Source organism: Columba livia, chromosome 1 (assembly GCF_036013475.1).
Source record: "Columba livia isolate bColLiv1 breed racing homer chromosome 1, bColLiv1.pat.W.v2, whole genome shotgun sequence".
Lineage (NCBI taxonomy): Eukaryota > Metazoa > Chordata > Aves > Columbiformes > Columbidae > Columba > Columba livia.
The window spans coordinates 112,831,705-112,850,914 of record NC_088602.1 but is presented as its reverse complement, the minus strand read 5'-3'; the positions used below and the strand labels follow the sequence as shown (position 1 = coordinate 112,850,914).

The 19,210-nt window shown below is 43.6% G+C and overlaps 1 protein-coding gene across 3 annotated transcripts in view; it reads left to right on the top strand.

Annotated features, from left to right (window-relative positions):
- The first annotated feature begins 632 nt into the window (after positions 1 to 632).
- The window catches only part of CLCN4 (chloride voltage-gated channel 4), a 50,844-nt gene continuing 32,266 nt past the window's right edge, over positions 633 to 19,210 (top strand). Inside the window, exons 1-3 of one of the 3 annotated variants that reach the window (XM_065073531.1) lie at positions 633 to 652; positions 16,647 to 16,798; positions 17,133 to 17,232. In XM_065073531.1, the coding sequence (XP_064929603.1) occupies positions 649 to 652; positions 16,647 to 16,798; positions 17,133 to 17,232 (256 nt within the window). In that variant the 5' untranslated portion in view covers positions 633 to 648. Of the gene's footprint in view, positions 653 to 3,971; positions 4,097 to 16,185; positions 16,207 to 16,646; positions 16,799 to 17,132; positions 17,233 to 19,210 lie in introns of those variants that run through there. The other 2 variants (XM_065073538.1, XM_021292263.2) reach the window with 2 other exon arrangements.

The window sequence follows — 19,210 nt, the reverse complement described above, 5'->3', positions numbered from 1 at the left end:
AACAGTGTCATTTAGGCGAATGTAATGGATTTTCAAATAAAGGTAAGAGAGGAAATCTGTGAGATGAGAGATCCTAGAGAGGCTACACTGAAGACCTGAGAGGGATGCGGAGTGTGAGCAATGGCAGGTGTATGCGCCTACATGCTTACTGCTCACAATAAGCTGACAGGTGTATCAGAGGCTCGTAGTTGAATATTCCTCGAATTCATGGGCAGCTCCATTTATGACACATCTAACCGCCTTTTTTTTCTAACAGAAGTTTGTACCTTGTAGCTCTGTTTTGGAAGTAAGTTGACATTATTAGTTCTGTAATATCTTACTTAGGACAAATTCCAAGGTGGAAGTCACTCAGAAGAATACAGGTTAAGCTTTTTTAGGCTGAACTTTACTGCTGCTTTCACGAAGGAAAACTTAAACCTGCATACTTGTAGAAAGGCTGTTTCTCAGTTTCTTTCTCCGATCCTAAGCTTCATGAACGCAGGCAGAACTGTGGTACTGACATATGACTCCTGCCTCTGTCCAGTGTTTGCAAGGCGTTACGGGTATGACGGAGTTTAGGTTATTTTTAAACAGTCTGCCAGAAATAGTCATTTGGAAAACCGACTGTGACTGTCTCCGCTGCCATCAGGAACAACAACAAAAGCTATAATGGGTATGTCGGTATGGATTTTCTGTTATGAGAATGAAGTCTTATATGTATTTCTTGCCACAGTTCTTGTAAGCACTTCGAAAGACTTAAAGGTAAGTGCTGTGTAAAAAAGCAAATTTTGTTTTAGGAATTAGGTGAACTATGGTGTGGTTTTGTTGTTTTTTGTTTGTTTGGGGGGTTTTGTGTTGTGTGGTGTGTTTTTTTTTTTTGTTTGTTTGTTTGTTTGTTTGGGGTCCTTTTTCAGTGGATGTAAAACTGAAGTTTGAATTATGTTTTTTAGGGAAGAAGGTGCTTTACAACTTGCTTTGAATGCATTCTCCTTTTTAACTACAGAGTCATACATCTCTGAGGGGAGGAAATGGTATTTATAGGGAGACTTGAGAAAGTGCAGGCTAGTAAAAGCAAGACCAGTCTTCTAAAACATCACATGAAGAGTATCTGCTTTTTCCTGAAACCACACAATTGACTGATTATCATTGGAAGAAAATACCGTAAAGTTGATTTGGTTTTGGAATCTGTACATATCAATTAAGTGATTTACTTGCGCCTTGGAAAATCTCAGTATTCCTGGAGTTAAAAGCTTCTTAGGAGCTGTTTCTGGTTTCTTATGATTTCTAATAGTCTCTTAAATTCGAACATGCATTATCTAAGTTATAGAATCACTTTTTCTATAGTGTGTTTACAGTTAGACCATCCAATTAAATATAAACATTCAGGAGGAGACTCAGTGAGCTCATCTGTGGCGATAGAGACAAGAAGACTTGAAAGTGAATTTTGGAAAGTGACCAGGAGAAAATGAGGGATGGAGACCCTCGCACTCATTTGGTTAGTGCACAAAATTACTGTTCTGTGTTCAGGACATTGTGTCTGTGTCACAGTGTGTGCCTTGTGGCACAGAAGCTGTCAGGGGGAGATGTTTGTGTCTGAGCAACTGAATGCTGTTTTCCGTATTTCCCTTTCATAAACTGATTAAGGAAAGTTGCAGATACATTATCCAGAAAATAATGAAGTGCTCAGTGCTTGTTTAACTTCCTCCAGAGAATTCAGTTGGCCTTTTAATACTGATTTTAATGGGTATGCAGAGCAGATGCTGGCAGGAAGGCAGGGCTTACATCGCTTCTCCACACCTCACTGACATGTTTGGAAAAGGCCTGGGCCTGTTGCTGATCTATGAGTGGTAGGGAACGGTGACCTGCAGTGCTGTGTGTGAAGGGCAGAAGCAAATCTCTTCTCTAAAGCTGTGTTCCATGCTCCAGAAGGATGTGAGAGCTTCAGGTGAAGTGAGCAAAGTGTTCACGTTTCAGAGTGAAATCCAAAATGTGGCTTCTGTGTGGAGAGTCCCTGTGAGAAATAAGAAGTACAGGGATTTTCTTCAGTTTGTAGACAAGACTTGGAGGAGCCATGCAGCCATTCTGAAAGAAGGTTTTGTACACCCTGTGCTAACTAACTGGCTTGGCTGGACCGGACTGCCCGCTTCACACATCCCTAAACATCTTCCTAGATACATGGGGACAAAAAAAGTCTTCCAGACTTGAGTACCTTGGCCTTTATCATAGAATCGTAGAGTTGTTTTGGATGGTAGAGACCCTCAGGATCATCAGGTCCAAGCATAACCAAACTTTGGCACTAAACCATGTCCCTAAGAACCTCGTCTAAATGCCTTTTAAATCCCTCCAAGGATGGTAACTCCACCACTTCCCTGGTCAGCCCGTTCCAATGCCTGACAACCCTTTCTGTGAATAAATGTTTCCTAATATCCAATCTGAACCTTTCCTGGTGCAACTTGAGGTCATTTCCTCTTGTCCTATCACTTGCTACCTGGGAGAAGAGACCAACACCCTCCATACTACAACCTCCTGTCAGGTAGCTGTAAACAACAATAGTGTCTCCCCTCAGCCTCCTTTTCTCCAGGCTGAACAGCCCCAGTTCCCTCAGCTGCTCCTCATCAGACTTGTGCTCCAGACCCCTCACCAGCTTTGTCACCCTTCTCTGCACTCTCTCCAGCACCTCAGTGTCTTTCCTGTAGTGAGTGGCATAAAACTGAACACAGGATTCAAGGTGTGGCCTCACCAGGGCCAAGTACAGGGGGACAATCACTTCTCTAGTCCTGCTGGCCACACTAGTCCTGATGCACACTATCCTGATGCACACACATGCCTTCAGCCACCCCTGGATGTTTTCATGTATTATGCCTGTGCAAGATCTCCCTCTACCTGGCTTGCATCTCCTTGGTAATACAGAGCACATCCCTCAGTACCCTGAGGGATGAAGTCAATCTTCCCAATATTCAAATATGGGAAAATGAGCAGTAAGGTGAATGTCCTGAAATAAAACACTGTGCATGTGGTCAAGCACGTACACGATCTTCACAAAGAACAGCTACAACTTCTGCCTTGCGGAATGTGATCCCAGTGGCTTGTACGAGGTTTGTACAACCAGAACTTTGGAAGTTATTATTTTGTTGTAGAATTCAAATACATTGTAGAGTATGATAAAATTTTATATATACATATATATACATATATATACAACAAAAAACAAACCAAACAAAACCTGCAAAATTCCCCCAAAATGTGGTTCTGAGATGTAATACTCAGTTAACCAAAATATGAAAGTTTGGATTTTTTTTTTTTTTTAATAAGATGTTTTAGGATGTTCTAGTTTTAAAATATTTGATGGGAAAAATGTATGAAGAAGTTTTGAAAAGGGGACCTGGCTGGCACACAGGAGAAAATCTCTCAAGCAGTGACAGTTTTACAGAAGAAAAGGCAGAAGGCTGCAAGTGAAATGAGGAAGGGATGGATGTATGGTGGGGAGAATGAAGAAGTGAAGGTAGCGTGGTGAAACCCTTGAGGTAGGCTTGCAAAGCTTTAATGTGACGTGGAACGTGGAGGGAAGTCAGTCTGGAAAAGCTTGAAATGGAGCACAGGGAGAAGGAAAAATGCAAGGGATGGTGAAATTGTGGTTTGTCTCATTTCCAAGCTGCTGTGATTACACATTTCATGGAGATGAAAGAAAATACGACACCTGGGTGTTGCTGCAGAGTCGACAGGGATATTTTTTGGTTTGCACACAGCATACTTAGTGCACTTTTTCCATGTGCAAGATGGGATTGTTGCTGCTGTTGCAAAAAAAATCCACAAACCCTTTTAATAATAATTAGCTCAGGTTGGTGGGGGCGTGGGCGGGAGGAGGGGGCAAAGCAGCTCATGTTCTAATGGTGACCTAATAGGCAGGGCAGAGTAAAGAAGCTTGCGGTTTAATCCTGCGGGATTACAGACGGGTCCGTCTCCCTCTGCCTCCTATCAGATATGCTATAGAGGGAGGATGCAGTCACATGGTTGTTACTGCTTCCTCCCCATGACATCACTGCTTTTGCAGCCATACCACCCAAGAAAGGATGCTATTAAAATCTTTGGGACTGGGCTAAATGATGTTGCACTGCAGGTAAGCAACACAATTCCTCGAAAAATCGATTTGCCGGTTGCTGTCGTGCTGCTGTCCTGGAGCTCCAGCTCCCATGGGCAGAGTTGCTGCTGGAAAACGAAGCAGCAGCGTTTCTCTGCGAGCAGCCGCTTCGCAGGTGCAGGGGCTGCCCGCTGGCCCCGAGCTGGAATTCCAGCTGACATCGCCAGCAGAAACGCTGCCAGACGCAGCTTTGAAGCTGAAGAAGGCCCTTTGTCCCTGTGTTTTGCTATGTGGCTCCTGCGGGTGTCCGCTGAATTCTGTATTTATATAAGCAGCCATCACCACCCAGTCACGCAGAGGGAGAGCAGCAATACTGTTTTGCTTGCATTCCCTGCTTGGGTTTTTTGTGTGTGTGTGTGTGTGTTTTTTTCTGGGTGCCTGAAGGAAGTTGCTGTTGTACAGATGGATGTGTTTAAGCTTATAAAGGAATGAGGATTAACTTGCCTAGGGGGTTAGTAAGTGTATTTGGGGAAAGAAGCTTTTCCTTCACTGTTAATTTTTGCTGACGTGGTTTGAAACTACCTAGTCCAGCAGGTTCCCTGCAGAATTTGCTGGAGCGTAAGGTAGGTTTTGCTTGTTGTCCAACATAAGCGTGAAAAATTGTTTTCCAGAATGGACATACGAGATGGCAAGCAGATTGTTATTCCTTACACAAAATGCCAGTCGCCAAAAGGCTGTGAAGAATCCCTGCTAAACTGCTTTTTTCGACTGTTGGTATTTACATAAGCAAAGTCCAGAGACTGTTTTCTTTTCTTGCTGTGGTTGTTTGATTATGCGCTCTTTACAAATATATAAAGATGTATATTTGTGGAGAAAATATGGTGACTCTTCTTTGGTGTTTTTTTTGTTTTTTTCTGGATTGTTTTTAAAATATATTTTCGATTTATATCTTATTACTTTTTATTATTTTAGTAGAAATGCTAGAACGCAAGAAGCTACACTTATTTTTGAGCTTATACTAGTCAGCAAATTAATATTATACTTTTGAGTTTCCTTTCTTAAGAATTCTGATAAATAATTCTGTGCCTTTTGCCAGAGAAGGGAGGATGACTCAGCCGCAGCTTCATCAGGCAGAGAATCGGGTGACTTTTCACTCCTAGTCTGCAGGAAGTTTTCTTATTCCTAAAAAATCCTGTTCTTTGTTCAAATATTTTTTTCCCACTATTGGAAAAAACTGATAATTTGGCATGATTAGGGTCTGTGTGCTCACCCATTCACGTGTGGGAGACATTGTGGATCTCCTGTGCTGAAGTAGGTTGTATGTTCTAGTGAAAGATTCTGGTTTCCAGGGATGAGGTATGCAGTGATGTCAGGATCAGAAAATAAAGGAGGGGAAAGCATATAGTGAATCATTGAAATGAAGTAAGGAAGGTCAACTGTTCTTCAAAACTGAAAAGAAAAATCTGGATTTTATTCTTCTCCAACAGAACCTTTTTATTTTTTGTCTGTTTGTTTGGTTTTTGGTTTGGTTTGGTTTGTCCTCCCCAAGACTGAGCCTCAAAAGCAATAGAAACCTGTCGCTGTGTGGGGTAGCAGGGGGTTGCATCCTGGTGGTGCCTGTGCTGGGTTTGTTCTCCTGACCCCCTCAGAAGCCAAGGCTGGGTCAATTCTCTCCAGCACCAGGTGTGAGTCAAGTCGTGCTCTTGCTCACCAGATGCACGGAGGCTTCAGTCTTTGCCCACGCAAGCGCACAGCAGGGCTGCCACACACAGGTTTTACAATGCAATGCGTTTTTTTCCCCCCAACCCCAGATGGTATTTGAATGCTCTGTGGAAATACACGTCGGGCGGTGGTTCTCCTGGTATCCCCATTTGAATGAGGCCTCTTTTGTGCAACGGAAGACAAGGTGCCAACCTAAATGTATGCTAGGACAGCTCAGAAATGAAGGAAATAAGTCCTTTAACAGTTATTTAGTACAAAAGGGTGACCGTGGGAGCATCCCCAGATGGAGGCCTCTTGGCTCAGCAGCACCAGGGCACTGTGCCCTGGCTCCAAGATGTGGCTGCATGGGGGCTCAGCTCCTGCAGCTGTCAGGGTCTGCCTTGTGAAGGTGGTGCCTTTTCAAACATAGTGGCTTTTAAACAAGGACTGGAGAACATTCAAGGAGACCTTATTGCAGCCTTTCGGTACTTAAAAGGGGCCTACAAGAAAGGTGGGGACAGAATTTTCAACAGGGCCTGTTGCAATAGGACAAAGGGTAATGGTTTTAAACTAGAAGAGGGGAGAGCAACCTGATCTAGTTGAAGATGTCCCTGCTCATTGCAGGGGGGTTGGACTAGACGACCTTTCAAGGTCCCTTCCAACCCAAACTATGGAGGAGGAGAAGGGGATGGTGTTGGAGGGGAATGTTTACCCCAGGATTGGGTCTGCCTAGAGTGAAGGGCATCTCTGGAGTGCTGTAACCTCCCCGGTCTGTGAGCTGCTTCACAATGAAGCTGCTGTTTGTTGGGCTGGAGGGGAAAGTGAGCAGGATCATGGCTGCAGCCCAGTGCTTGTGCAGGAGGAAGGGGGAGGCTCCCACCCCCTTGCTTCACCCATGGTTCAGGGCCATCTCGCTTCTGATGGTGTCAGCGTTGTGTCACTTGAGCTCTGACCTGCTCAGCATGGTGCCCACCCTCAAACAGCGATACAGTGCCCGTAGCTACCAGTCCTTTTCCAGTTTGCTTTTGCCATCAGGCTGAGGATTTCAGGGTGCCCAAGGTGTGTGTGTGTATTGATTCTTCCATTTAGTGGAGTGGAATCAGGTTGTAGAGTAGGAGTCTAATTTTTTTGTGTGTGCATATGCGTACGTATACATCAGGTATCAGGTTTTCTCAGACTTCTTCTTCCCTAGTCCAGCAGAACCAAAAAAATCACACGCAATAGTTAATGCCAAAAGATAAACTCTGGCAGGGTTACAGTAGGCTGCTATTACTAAACCACTTTTAACACATTGCTGTCAAACATGGCCCCAAGGAAAAGGTTTCTCCATCTTGCAGGTGGAGGAGCTTCCTCTCGGCACTAAGAAGTCACTCGTCTGTAACTGTGCAGCCCATTGGCATCTAAGGCAGCAGTAACAATCAGCACCATGCCAACAGGACAGTGTCACCCCCCATCTCTGTGGAAATGACTCGCTGCCTCCACTCACGTCATGAGAAGTGACGCGGCAGAACAGATAAATGGCCTTTCTTGTGCAGGTTTATCAGCTTTATTTCAAGCTGAAGGCTTAAGAAGGTTTTCAGCAAGAGGTGCGCTTAATGCCATTAATCACCCCATTTAAGGGGGGAGCTTTTTAGGAGTAACTATATATCAGGGCATTTCCCTTCTGACAGTGCAACTCTATTCTCTCTGAATGTATTTGCCTATTTTACAGTCCGAGAACCATTCTTCCCACCCCCGTTTTAATCCCATCATTTTCTGAGTGAGGAGATGAGCAGCACTGGAAATTCAAACCTGGGGCTGGAAAGCTGGGCCTTGTGTGTCATGGAGAGGAGAACTCTGCAGCACCCTCAGCCTTTCAGCCCTGGCTGTGAGCTCTGTGGCAGTAAAAGCAGCTGCTCCAGGAGGAAAATTCCCCCTCTCTTTTTGTGAGGAAGGGGACTAGAGGGAAATAAATAGAAACTATACATATTGCTACACAGGTAGCCTGATTTCCAGTCTGTCCTGCCTTCTGAAGTTTAGTTTCTTACCCCAGATGTTGAAGAGTTTCTGAATTTTACCTAATCAAACCTCGTCTCCTTCAAGAAGCAAGGGCATATGGGGTTTATACAGGCCCTTGGGACTCATCTGCCCAAGATAAAGGGCTGTTAGCAGAGGAGCATCCTTTAATAGAGATGTTTTAACTCAGTCTGAAAAATGTAGATGGATGTTGCAGAGGCCACAATGCTTCACTCCCGCCACTTCCACAGCCCCAACATCTGTGCTAACAACTAAATTTATTGGAGGGACCTTTAAGACTTGCTGGAAACAGAAGTGAGTTTAGCATTTTTGACTTATGAGAGTGCAAAAATTCCACTTGGAGCTTGCGGGGAAAGAGCTGGGATTTTTTCCCCTTCCCTTTCTGACAGAACTCAGCAGCTGAACTAACTTTGCTCAGGCTTTCCAAGAAAATTCAAGCAGAGACCAGACACATGATGTTTCATACCAGAATAAGTTGGTTTCTACAGGGAGTATCATCCCGGGAAGGAGTGGGGTGCAGAATGCTGGGGTGAGGTTTGACCTTCATGGGAAAAAAAGCATAGAATGGTTTTGGTTGGAAAAGACCTTTACGGTTGGACTCGATGATGTTTAAGTGTGGTGACCCAGGGCCCACCCAGGAGGAGAAAAAGCAAAGAGGAAGTCAGGCTGTTGCAGAAGGGCTGGGAAGCCCTGATGGTGGGTTACCATCTCTTGGGGTGTGCTGGTACCTCCTGTGCTTCCCCAAACCCCTGGTACCTCCCTTTGCTGTGCTCACGGGCAGCCTTGTTGTCTCCTCTGTGCTTGCCCCGTGGGCACGTGTGGTGGTTGAGCAGGGGCAGTCAGGGGCTGTGGTTCACTCTGGAGGAGCCTTGTTGCGCATCAGTTTTCCACCATTTATCCCAAATGTTCCCTCCTGCCTTTCCCTTCTCTCCCAGGCCCTTTCCCCTGTGATCTGGTGCCCTGTGTTTTTTGAGCGCTGCTGTGGCTTCATAGTTTTTTCCACAGAGGTTACTCAGGGTAAAGCTGCACATCAGGGGTGTGACTGTATTTAGCTTGCCCGCACTATCATAGCAGGAACCTCCTTAATATGTGGTGATTGGGCCATACAGTAAAATGCTGCAATATTTTACAGTGATGTTTCTGACACTGCAGCCTGCCTGCGCTTGTGTAGTGGGAAACTGAGGGTTTGCTGTGCTATTTATTCATATATAGAGGCTGCACAGTTAGTCCTTGAATTGTAAGAAAGGCATTTGCCAGTTTTAATATCCTGTCTTCCCTCTGTGTTTTCCCAATTTAACTGTTCTCTGCTTTTTATGTGCCATATTATTTTTTTTTTAAAAAGGCCTGCAATTGGGTTCAGCATTTTCTTATTTTTCCAGGAGTCTGAACCTTGCTCTGATCCGAGGCCATTTTAACATTTTTTAGCACAGCATCGTTAAGACAGAAGTTCAGTAAATCATTCGGCCCGTTCAGTCTGAGGCTTCTAAGGTGAACAGTCTTAAATTGACCATGGATCTTTTTCAAATTGCAGAAAACTGCACGTTTAACTTGCCAGTGACTCAGCCTGCTTGCTTTTGCTGAAGATATCTTCCTTGTGAAATCGTCACCCAACGGCATCTTCTTGTTTAGAGGAATGTTTCACAACTGTGTACCTGAAGCCTATATCCTGTAGGGTGCAAGGTCACATCGCCTTTTCTAGATCATCCTCTTTTACGAGGTGTGGCAGGTGATGGAACGGGAATTACATCAACCCCCCTTGGCTCCAGGCTAAATAGACCTCCTCCTCTGACCCCTCCCCAGAAGGTGTATTGCTCCCTGTACTTTTCATTCACCTCTTTTCTTGCTGATGTCCTGCACTTCAGACCCATTTTCTCTGGCCAGGTGATACTGAAGGCCTGTGGTGTAAATGTGCTCACCTCTGCGAACTTTCTCCTTCAGCCTGATCCTCTTCTGGCTCTTTCTGAATGCCAGCTTCTTCAGATCTCCATGGGCAGCACTGACCTCCTAATTTACCCGGATTGGAGGACTAGGTGGAGAGTGGTGTACGTCTATCTCTGTGACTAGGTCTAAATCCCCTGGGATGGGGAGTGGATGGATGCTGGCAGAACACCCAGCTCCCAATGCAAGGAGCCTTTGCTCAGCAGATCATGTTGAGCAGTTAATGGCCATAAGGCTGGAGCACCATGCTGGGCTATTTTGAGAATAAGGTGCTAGGAAGACCCAATGTAAGTATTAAGAGTACAGAGAGTGGCAAATCATCCATCAGCATGAAGGAATCTTGTGACAGGTGCCGTTACTAAACCAGTAAGACTGCATTGTTCATTATTGGGTACTATGGAAAACAAATCTCATGGATGTCCACAGGCCGCCTACTCTTTAGTTTGTGTGGTACTTGATGTCGTGTCATACCATATGCGCACAGCTAATCTGACCAGCCATCCAGATCGGTGGCATGATCAGCTCTAATGGAGTCATAATTTAAATGATCATGAATCACTTCAAAAGCACTGAGTCTGGAGTAGGATCTCCCTGTTTTATTGTTGTATGTATATTGGTACCAGACAAGCCCTGAGATGCACTGTATTCTGCTTTTGTGTGTCACCTAACTCACGTCACATTTGGAAGAGATGAAACAGGTGATGCTTTGAATGCCCTAGAAAAGTCACTCCAAACAAATGTGAATTGGGGAACTGGCAACAAGCCTTCAGGATTTTGCTTTCTTCTCCCAGACTCTGGTCAGGTTCACTTCTTCCTTATGCTATAGCAGTGGAGTCACTGAAGAGAGGTATGTTTTGCTGCCTGCACACTGTTATATTTCTCATAGCAGCAGCACCCCCTCTGCTCCATCTTCAAGGAAAACAGCATAAAGATGAAAGTGTGTGGGTGAGCATTCATCTGCTAGAAACATTTGAAGTGTTAAAGTAATTCAGTAACTGTGATCTGTTGAAAGTAACTTGAAACTTGTTGGAAGTGCATTAAAAACATACTGCCTGCCCCAGTGCAATGGGTCCAATTAAAACAGAAAACAGGATGAGGAGAACGTAGCATGGAACTAGCATGTCTAGTAGCAACAGGCCAGGGCCAAGACTTTTCCTTTGATGACTGTTCAGCTAGTTGTTTCCCATCAGTATACTTTTCAGTTTCTTTGAACCATGGGATGTTTTGGTCTGCATTTGCCATGTCAAATACATTTCAGATCCGATCAGTCGGTTAACATAACACCTAGAATGTCAGTTCACCAATAGAGCTCTTCTAGCTGTGGCTTTTACATTTGTACATGCTGTAAAAGTGCTATAAAGCTGAGACGTTGTCAGTATTTGCATTGTAAATGTAATTTATCACTGTTCTATAAAACTTAATTTCAAGCTGCAGTGTATCATACAGCCGGGCTGAATCACATGATGAGTTTACTTACTGTGAGACCTGCAGAAAAAAAATCACCTTGAATATGATGATAATACTACCTTTTGGTTCTTCAAAAAAACCACAAGTGAGTAAATGTAGCAGAAGAGACCTGCAGGCCATGGGATACCTGCTCTGCTTGTTGGTGTGTCCAAGCCCATCAGGCAGCTCCCTGTGTTCTCACACTGGCTTCTGCATTGATCTCTTTGCTTTCTTTACACAGGACGCTTCAGTGATTACTCGCTTAAAATTTATCTGTCTTCTTGCAGGCCTGACACGCTCATTTTTGGAGTGATGCTTTTGATCCTTACCCTTTGCTGTTCTAGAGTTACATGGCAGCCAGGAGAGCCTCTATCAAGAGGCACAATCACCAGTCTGGCACTGTGATCTTTCTCGATTTGCAAGTTGATCCCTGTCAAGAATTTGTACAATCTACAGGACCGTAGTGGTCTGACATGGGTCTAAATCCAGAGAGATCTGCTAATTAGAACCCTCTGAGTTCAAGAAATACATAGTTCAGTCAGATTTATTTGGTTTGGATGTTTGTTTTGGTGTTGTTGTTTTTTTGTTTTTTTTTTTTTTTTTTTATCATTCAGTTTTCAGAACCTGTTTACAATTATTAAAAGCAGAGTGTTGACAAAAATGTTCAGTTGTAGATATACTAAGCTGGTCAGTAAAAATGAGAACTCACTGTGAAGAACTGAAAGTGAGTCCGTACTGAATTGCCAGAAATTAAATGGCAGATATAATTCAAAATCAATAACGGCAAAGCATTCTGGAAAATGATCCGAAGAGGCTATAGAATGATGGACCCCAAACTGGCTGCTACCTCTCGTGGCGGATAGCCTGGAGTCATAGCAGACTGCTCAGTGAAAATGTTTGATGTTCACCCTAGGAAAAGCTGGTGTAATGCCAGGTATTATTAGGAAAATAGCAAGGGACTAAGTAGGAAATATTTTCCCTAACACAAATTATTTTGCATCGGCATTGGGAAAAGTAGCAGAAGGAACAGCAGAGACGTCGAAGACATAGAACAACAAAGGGACAAAATACATGTATCAAACAGTTACTCAGAAAGATTCAACACCTTTCAGGGTGTACAAGCTCTGTCAGAACATGCAGAGCTGCTAGATGCACAGGTGTTACAGATGGCTGTGAGTTGCATTTGTTACCGATTCTGCATGTAATTGTATTGCCATGTTTTCTGTTGAATAGGTAGCGTGAGACTCATTCGATGAGATCTGGATGTCTGACGTCTCTTCGTAGTCAGTAAAGAGAAATTAGCCCTTCTGGGAAACAATTTATCTCATTCTCATGTACATATCTAAAATACATCAGATAAATTGCATCTGAATAGAGTTTACTTCCCATCACCAGCTATCAAAGGAGCCTAGATGTTAGTGTCCAGAGTCTAGCACAGATTTTTTGTGCTAGGTGAGACAACTCGCACCGTGAATGCTCATACTTTTGACGTCATCAGAGTGGGTTGCTACAGTACACCTGGCTAAAATTCACATCTGGATAAGGTTAATTTGCCCTTAACCTATTTATTTTAAATTAAAATATCCATAACTGAGTTGATTGTGTAAGGCTCTCTGAAAGTATCTCTAAGATGGCAAGTTAGCTCATCCTGAAATAAACTTTGGAGATTATTTCAGATGTCCAAGTAAGGTGAGATAAATAAACACAAAATAAAGAGACTGAAAGTGATACTTAGGGTACTTAGTGCAAGAACATAAGATAGGAACTTGGTAGTACTCAGTTCAGAAGTGCTGTAGCCAGGCTTTATATACTAAAATTTGGGTTTGCATAATCTGATATCAAATCTCTGCTTTCAAAAGTGTAGTACCTGAAGTGAACTTTGAGGCTGATAATCAGCCAGCTGGCTGCAATTTCCAGATATTGGTATGCTACCTGGAGTTCAAAGATTGTTTGTTTTCTTAGTCTTCCATGGCCCTCTGGTCTCTAGCACATTTTTCTCTCCCTGGACTTGTTGTGTAGCACGTATTTTGGGGGTAGATTCAAGCTGAGATTGTAATTATCCTGCATAGTTGTGGTCTGGCCTGGTAAAATCCGTCCCAATACTGTCATGTGCTGGGCATTGACTGCATACTTGAAAAGCTACCTTTTGCGTGATATGACTAGCATGTTGGTTAATTTTCTGGTACTATTAAGGAAAACTTGCCAATACTTTTAGCACAAGAATTACCAGAAGTTTCTTTATATAGCAGAGGGGGCTGCTTCGTGCTGACAAGCGGTCTGAACTGCAGGTTCTTTACAGGTCCTTTCCACTGTACATAAAAAAAATAGGTCGAAGTAAATAATCTGCAGAATATCACAGTGTTACAAAATAATGGGATCATCTAATCCTTTTCCCTCATTTCAGCTCCCCATTCCATTCCTTGATCATGGTTTTTAAGCCACTGAACTCAAGGTCCACTTGCAACCTCAGCTCCCTGGTGTCAGCCACGACCTCCCACCTCCAGACTCTCATTTTCTTTAGCAAATCTAGGAGCGTGCTCTCATCTGTTTGGCCAGCTGTTGCTATTCTCCAGTGTAACTCCTCTTAACTGCTGCTTTTTAAATAGCCTCAATCCTGTGGCTGCTTATTTGTGCTCAGCAGCCTTTGGTTTCCTTCTCCTGGATGTAACTCTCTTGCTTGATTCTCTTTCAAACATGCCACGGTGCTTGGAGATTACTTCATTTCTGCATTTAAAAGTGCTTCTATGGAACTATAGAATTATAATGGTGATGTAATTGTTGCCTATAAAAATCATGCTTTTCTCAACTGCTCGTGCTGAGCACATTGTCTGTGTCTGCCAAAAGGTGCTACCTGGTGGAGTGCAAAAAGCAGACACTGACAAAGCTGAGTATTCACTCTTGTTACATCCTTGAAGTCAGCACCAGGGAAAAAGATTAAATGGAGAAGACTCAAGTAAAACAGTTGAAAATGGAGAGAGGGGGAGAAAAAAGGCAGTAAATAAAGGAATCTGAGAAGAGCAGCAGAGTGTATGGACAGTTGGTAGCTTGCCTGCCATGGATTTGCCTGTCTCAATTACAGAATTGGGAAATTTCCTCACAGATTCAAGGGTCCAAATTCTGTACTCATGAAATCCCTGTTTCTGGACCTGAAGGAGGAAAGTGGGTAGCAGTTGTTAGTATCATGCTGGCCTCACCAGTGACCTGCAAAAGTTATCTTGTGTCTGTCAAGGACCTACAGGGTCTGCAGGGCCAGCTCTATAAGACCCCCAAAGTCTGTATCTTTCCCCATTTTTTCTTGTGTTTTTTCATGTGTGGTTTGGTTTTGTTTCTGGTGGGGTTTTTTTGCCTTTTTTTTTGTGTGTGTATGGCTTTTTTGTTTTTGTTCTTGTAACCCTGTTACCTGTTTTGCTGTTGTTGTTTTGGTTTATTTCCTTTGTTGTTTTTGTTGTCTTTGTTTTGGTTTATTTCCTTTGTTGTTTTTGTTGTCTTTGTTTTGGTTTGTTTTCTTTGTTGTTTTTGTTTGGTGTTGTTTGGTTGTTGTTGTATTTTAAGGCTTGCCATTTCAGATTACAAACCCTCTGGACCTTGTTTCCTAGGCACCTATTTCAGGATGGATGGGATTAATCACTCTTCAGAGCAACACTTTGTTAAGTGATGAAGAAGCGTATGGCTGCCTCCTCCAGCTGCCATGGCCCAGGACCCTCCTGCCCATAGATCTGGGGTCTCTGCCCATGCTGGTGGACATGGCTGCCACTTCCCATGTGCAGGTTCAACCAGTAGCAAAGCTGAAGTATCCACACACACAGTTAATAGCTCCTCAATCTGTGTGAGTGGTGGAGTTTTTTTCTTGTCATGATCTCCATGTCTGCTTTGTCAGGTCTGTGTTTCCATGTATTCTGTTTCTGGTTTGCTCTCTTTTTCCCATAGTTTCTCAATTGACAAGGTCCCTGGTCAGGCAACCTTGCTGGAACAGACTTTGCACACTCCTGTGTGCCCTCATCAGTGAGTGTGACTGACCTGGTTTGGTTCTCATCACTGCCTCCCTTATAATTTGTGTCAAGTTTATGTCTCTATATGTTCTTGTTCAGGCTTCCTCCCTTGCTTATTAACGCCTCTTGCAATTAAAAAGGTCCTTGACCTGATAGCTTTAAAGGAGCAGGCACCCTGCCGCACACCCTTACACACATCTTTCACCGTCTCTAGAGCCAGTGTAGGTCATTCTCACAGTCCAGACACCAAACTTTCAGGTGGCTGAAGTTGGATTAATCCAACCCTGTGAGCCTAGACTACTTGATTTAGTAGGTTCTCATGGTACTAAAGGCTCCTCTCACTGGGAATGATGTCAGCCATTTCTGGAGCTTATCGTATTAGTGACTACTTTGGGACCCCGATCTTTAAAGGACATAACAGTCATTTTTACACCTAGCCAGATGTTGCTGAGCTCTCTGTGGGAAAGAGAGTTACAGTGGTTATGAGGTAACTTCTTCCTGCTTTGCTTATGTGGATTGCATGAACAAGGTTTAGTTTCCAGGGCTTCACAGCAATGGGCATGGATGTTTCTTTGCTTTCATATCTGTAGTCTGTAAAACCAAAGAGCATGTCCCCAAAAACTGGGCTGAAAATGTCCACTCAGCCTGTGTGCCACACTCTGGAGTGTGTGTTCTTCCACAGCCTACTTTCATCTCCATTTTAACTACCAAATGCCTCTCATAACTGCTTGTTACAGTTTGGAGATGGGTATTTCCTCTTGTGGGTATTTCCTCTAGCAGGACATGTGGTGACTGTTTCTTCCCCTGCTCTCTTAAAAGCAAACTTGAAAAGTTTGTATATTGGACAGAAGGTAACCACTCGAGTTCTCCCAGGAACAGTTCTGCTCTGAGCCCTTCAGAACCAAACTTGAAGAAATCACTGCATTTCTAGACCTGATGCAGAGTTAACATACTATGATCTCAAGATTTGCCTTCTGACCAGTGAAAGGAAAGTGGATCAATGCAGGGAGCTTTGGGCATGCAAAACTAGACCACAATGCAGCATTATGACTACTAATGGTACGTTATAAAATCTGCAGTTCATGATGAATGGTAAATTCTAGTGTATTATAATTTGGTTTCTGAGCTGGTGACCCTGCCTAAGCAATGATCTCCCTGCCGGCAGGGCACTCCAGCCGATGTGTGATCAGGATGTGTCACTGCAGAAGAAGCCCAGAACCATCCTGAGTTGTGGGTCTCTGTTTTCAGGAAAGCTGCTATTTCTGCACTTGGACACTGTGCTTTTTGTATATGCTTTTTAGGGTTTGCTAAGCTGTTGAAGTAGTCTTCAGCAAAATACTTTTTGTAGTGGCAACACAAAGATTTCAGTGAGTGCCCACAAGGACTGCCGTTTCATGGTCTCTTGACTTTGTGGCTTGTGGAGGTATTTTGGAAAATTCTGAAATGTCTGGCAAAGCTGCACGAATTCATTGACATACTTGTTTTTCCTTTACATACAGACCCTAATATGGTTAATGCAGGGGACATGAATGGTTCTGGCAACCTGATGGATTTTCTGGACGAACCTTTCCCTGATGTTGGAACTTACGAAGATTTCCACACCATCGACTGGCTGCGGGAGAAATCACGCGACACTGACCGTCATAGAAAGGTAAAGCTGTCCGGCTTTGATGCATCACAGTCTCTGTCTTAGAGCCATCCTGGTCGTGAGTTTTCTGAAGTTATTGCTTCATACCTTGTTGTATGACTTGAGGAGGACTTCTGAAAATATGGATGTTGCATGCCTTGAGTTCATGCACATGAAAGGGCTTCTGGCAACTTGATCAGCAGAGCATCTCTAAAAAATGATTGGGACTCGGGGGAACAGAGAGTAGAGAATTTGTATTCACCTTCTAGGAGGGTAAATGTTTTTTGTTTTAAACATTGTATGCTAACATTGTGTCAGACTGAATCAGCAACATGTCTCTATATATGTTTAATTTCAGATAACAAGCAGAAGTAAGGAATCCATATGGGAGTTCATAAAGAGTTTGCTGGATGCCTGGTCAGGATGGGTTGTTATGCTTCTCATAGGACTAATGGCAGGTATGTGTGTCTTAGCGTTACACTTATGCCCCAAAACATCTCACCCAAGTCTGCTGCAGTGCCATCTGCTTATCTTTTTACTTCATTGTCTCTCCACTGATGTTTCAAGCTAATAAGACAGCTATGCATCCATGCAGTTATAATCCATAGTAAAAATATCCACTTGGAAAGTCTCCTGCTGAGTGCTGACCTAGAAAAAAAATTATTCACCAGTAGAGGGATTTTTCTATTGCTTTTGGAAATATGCATCTGAGCGCCTTAGACTCAATGGTCTGCTTTGATTTTCTGAATCTTTGATTCACATAAGTAAATTTTATTGGAAGGATTTTTTTATCTTGTCTTCACTTAATTCTGCAAGAAGATGTGCTGAAAATGTTGATGGTGACCACTCAAAGGGGAGCTTTGTAAATTGCTGTGTCCACTGGCTTATATTCGTTATATATGCATGAAGGGAAAACACAGTTTCAGACTCAGTTTCAGATCTTCTTCCAGGCCAGACAGACATATTTAACAGCCTGCTCAAACTCAGATGGCAAATTCATTGATTTCTCAAATTGCTCCTGTCTTCTGCTCAGTTCAGCACATCTTCCCACTTGGAAAGCTGCACTTCTCTTACCAAATTGAAACAGCTGCCATTTTTTTTGCTCTTTCAGTGATGTCAGGGTGCTCTTGTATCATGCATGCATGACATAAAGTTTCACAACTTCCAAGTGGTGTGAAATTCCTGCTTACCAACTGTAAAGTTAAAATGTTTATTACAGTTTTACAGGAGCCTCAGAAGTACTGGGGAAGTTCTTGAGAAAACATTGCTGAAGTAGACAGTTTTGGCAAATTACGGTATTTTGTAGAGATATGCTTGTTTGCACAAAAGCTTTGGTGGGAAGGTGAGATGGGAAAAGAGTCTGACAGACTGTGTACTACCAGGGCTGACAAACCCTGCCTGAACGCTAGGGTTGGACTCATCTGGAGAATTCTGCTTGCAAATAAAGTTAGAGCAAGACCTGAAGGGCTCTAGTGACCTCCCACAATCTGGTCAGTAATGCCTTCAATCACAGAATGTGGTGTACTCTCACACACTCCCATTTTAACAAAAAGATCCCAGAAGATTCGTTTCAATTCCAGCTTGCAATGAAACCTCGTTCGATGATCCTGAGGATCTCTTCCAACTGGAATGATTCTGTGATTCTGTTCTGTGACTCTATGAAATCCTCAAGGCTGTCAAAAGCCAGAGCTTCTGACCTCTGATAAACTAATTCTGGCATGTCCAGCGTGGGAAGAGAGGTCAAGGGTAAGCTGCAACTGAGATGTGTTAGCTTTTGCAGCCTTTTCGATGACAAGGATGCAGAGCAACGTGTTTTACCTGACAGAATCAAATCAGTCTGTTTTTAAACTGGGACAATGACTTGTGAATTAGCTAGAGAAGAAAAATTACCTGCATGCTCCTGATCTGGGCTGAGCTCTGTAGAGTTATTTTGCCTCCTGTTGAAATGACACATGTGCTCTGTGCCTTCAGCATTTCTCGGACAGGGCAAAGGTGGAGAGTCATCATCTCAACCACAGTGAAGGGTCAACACCCCTTTGATTGAGTAAGGGGCATTACTGATGCATGGATGATGTTTCTTAGCTAGGTTTGGGGAAGGAGGAGGTGAGGTTGGTCATGCAGTCAAGAGATACTTCATGTCGTTTCCCTCTCTACTTGAAATATTGCCTGCTCAGAGAAAGTGGCCTGCTACAAGGGCACCTGTGTGATCACACAGGGTTGTGTGGACCAGCGTGGCTCCTTCGTGGTCCCTCTTCTCCTTCTGAGCTGGGAAAAGCTACCGCTGCTCCAAGGGGAGCAGCCTGGGTCAGCCACAGGTGCTGGGTGAGCTCTTGGGCAGCTGGGTCCCAGCATTTCCAGAGGCAAGAAGAGGAGAGGGAGATGAAGGGCAAAGCAGCAGCAGCAGTACCCAGGGTGTGAGGGTCTTGTGAAGCACCC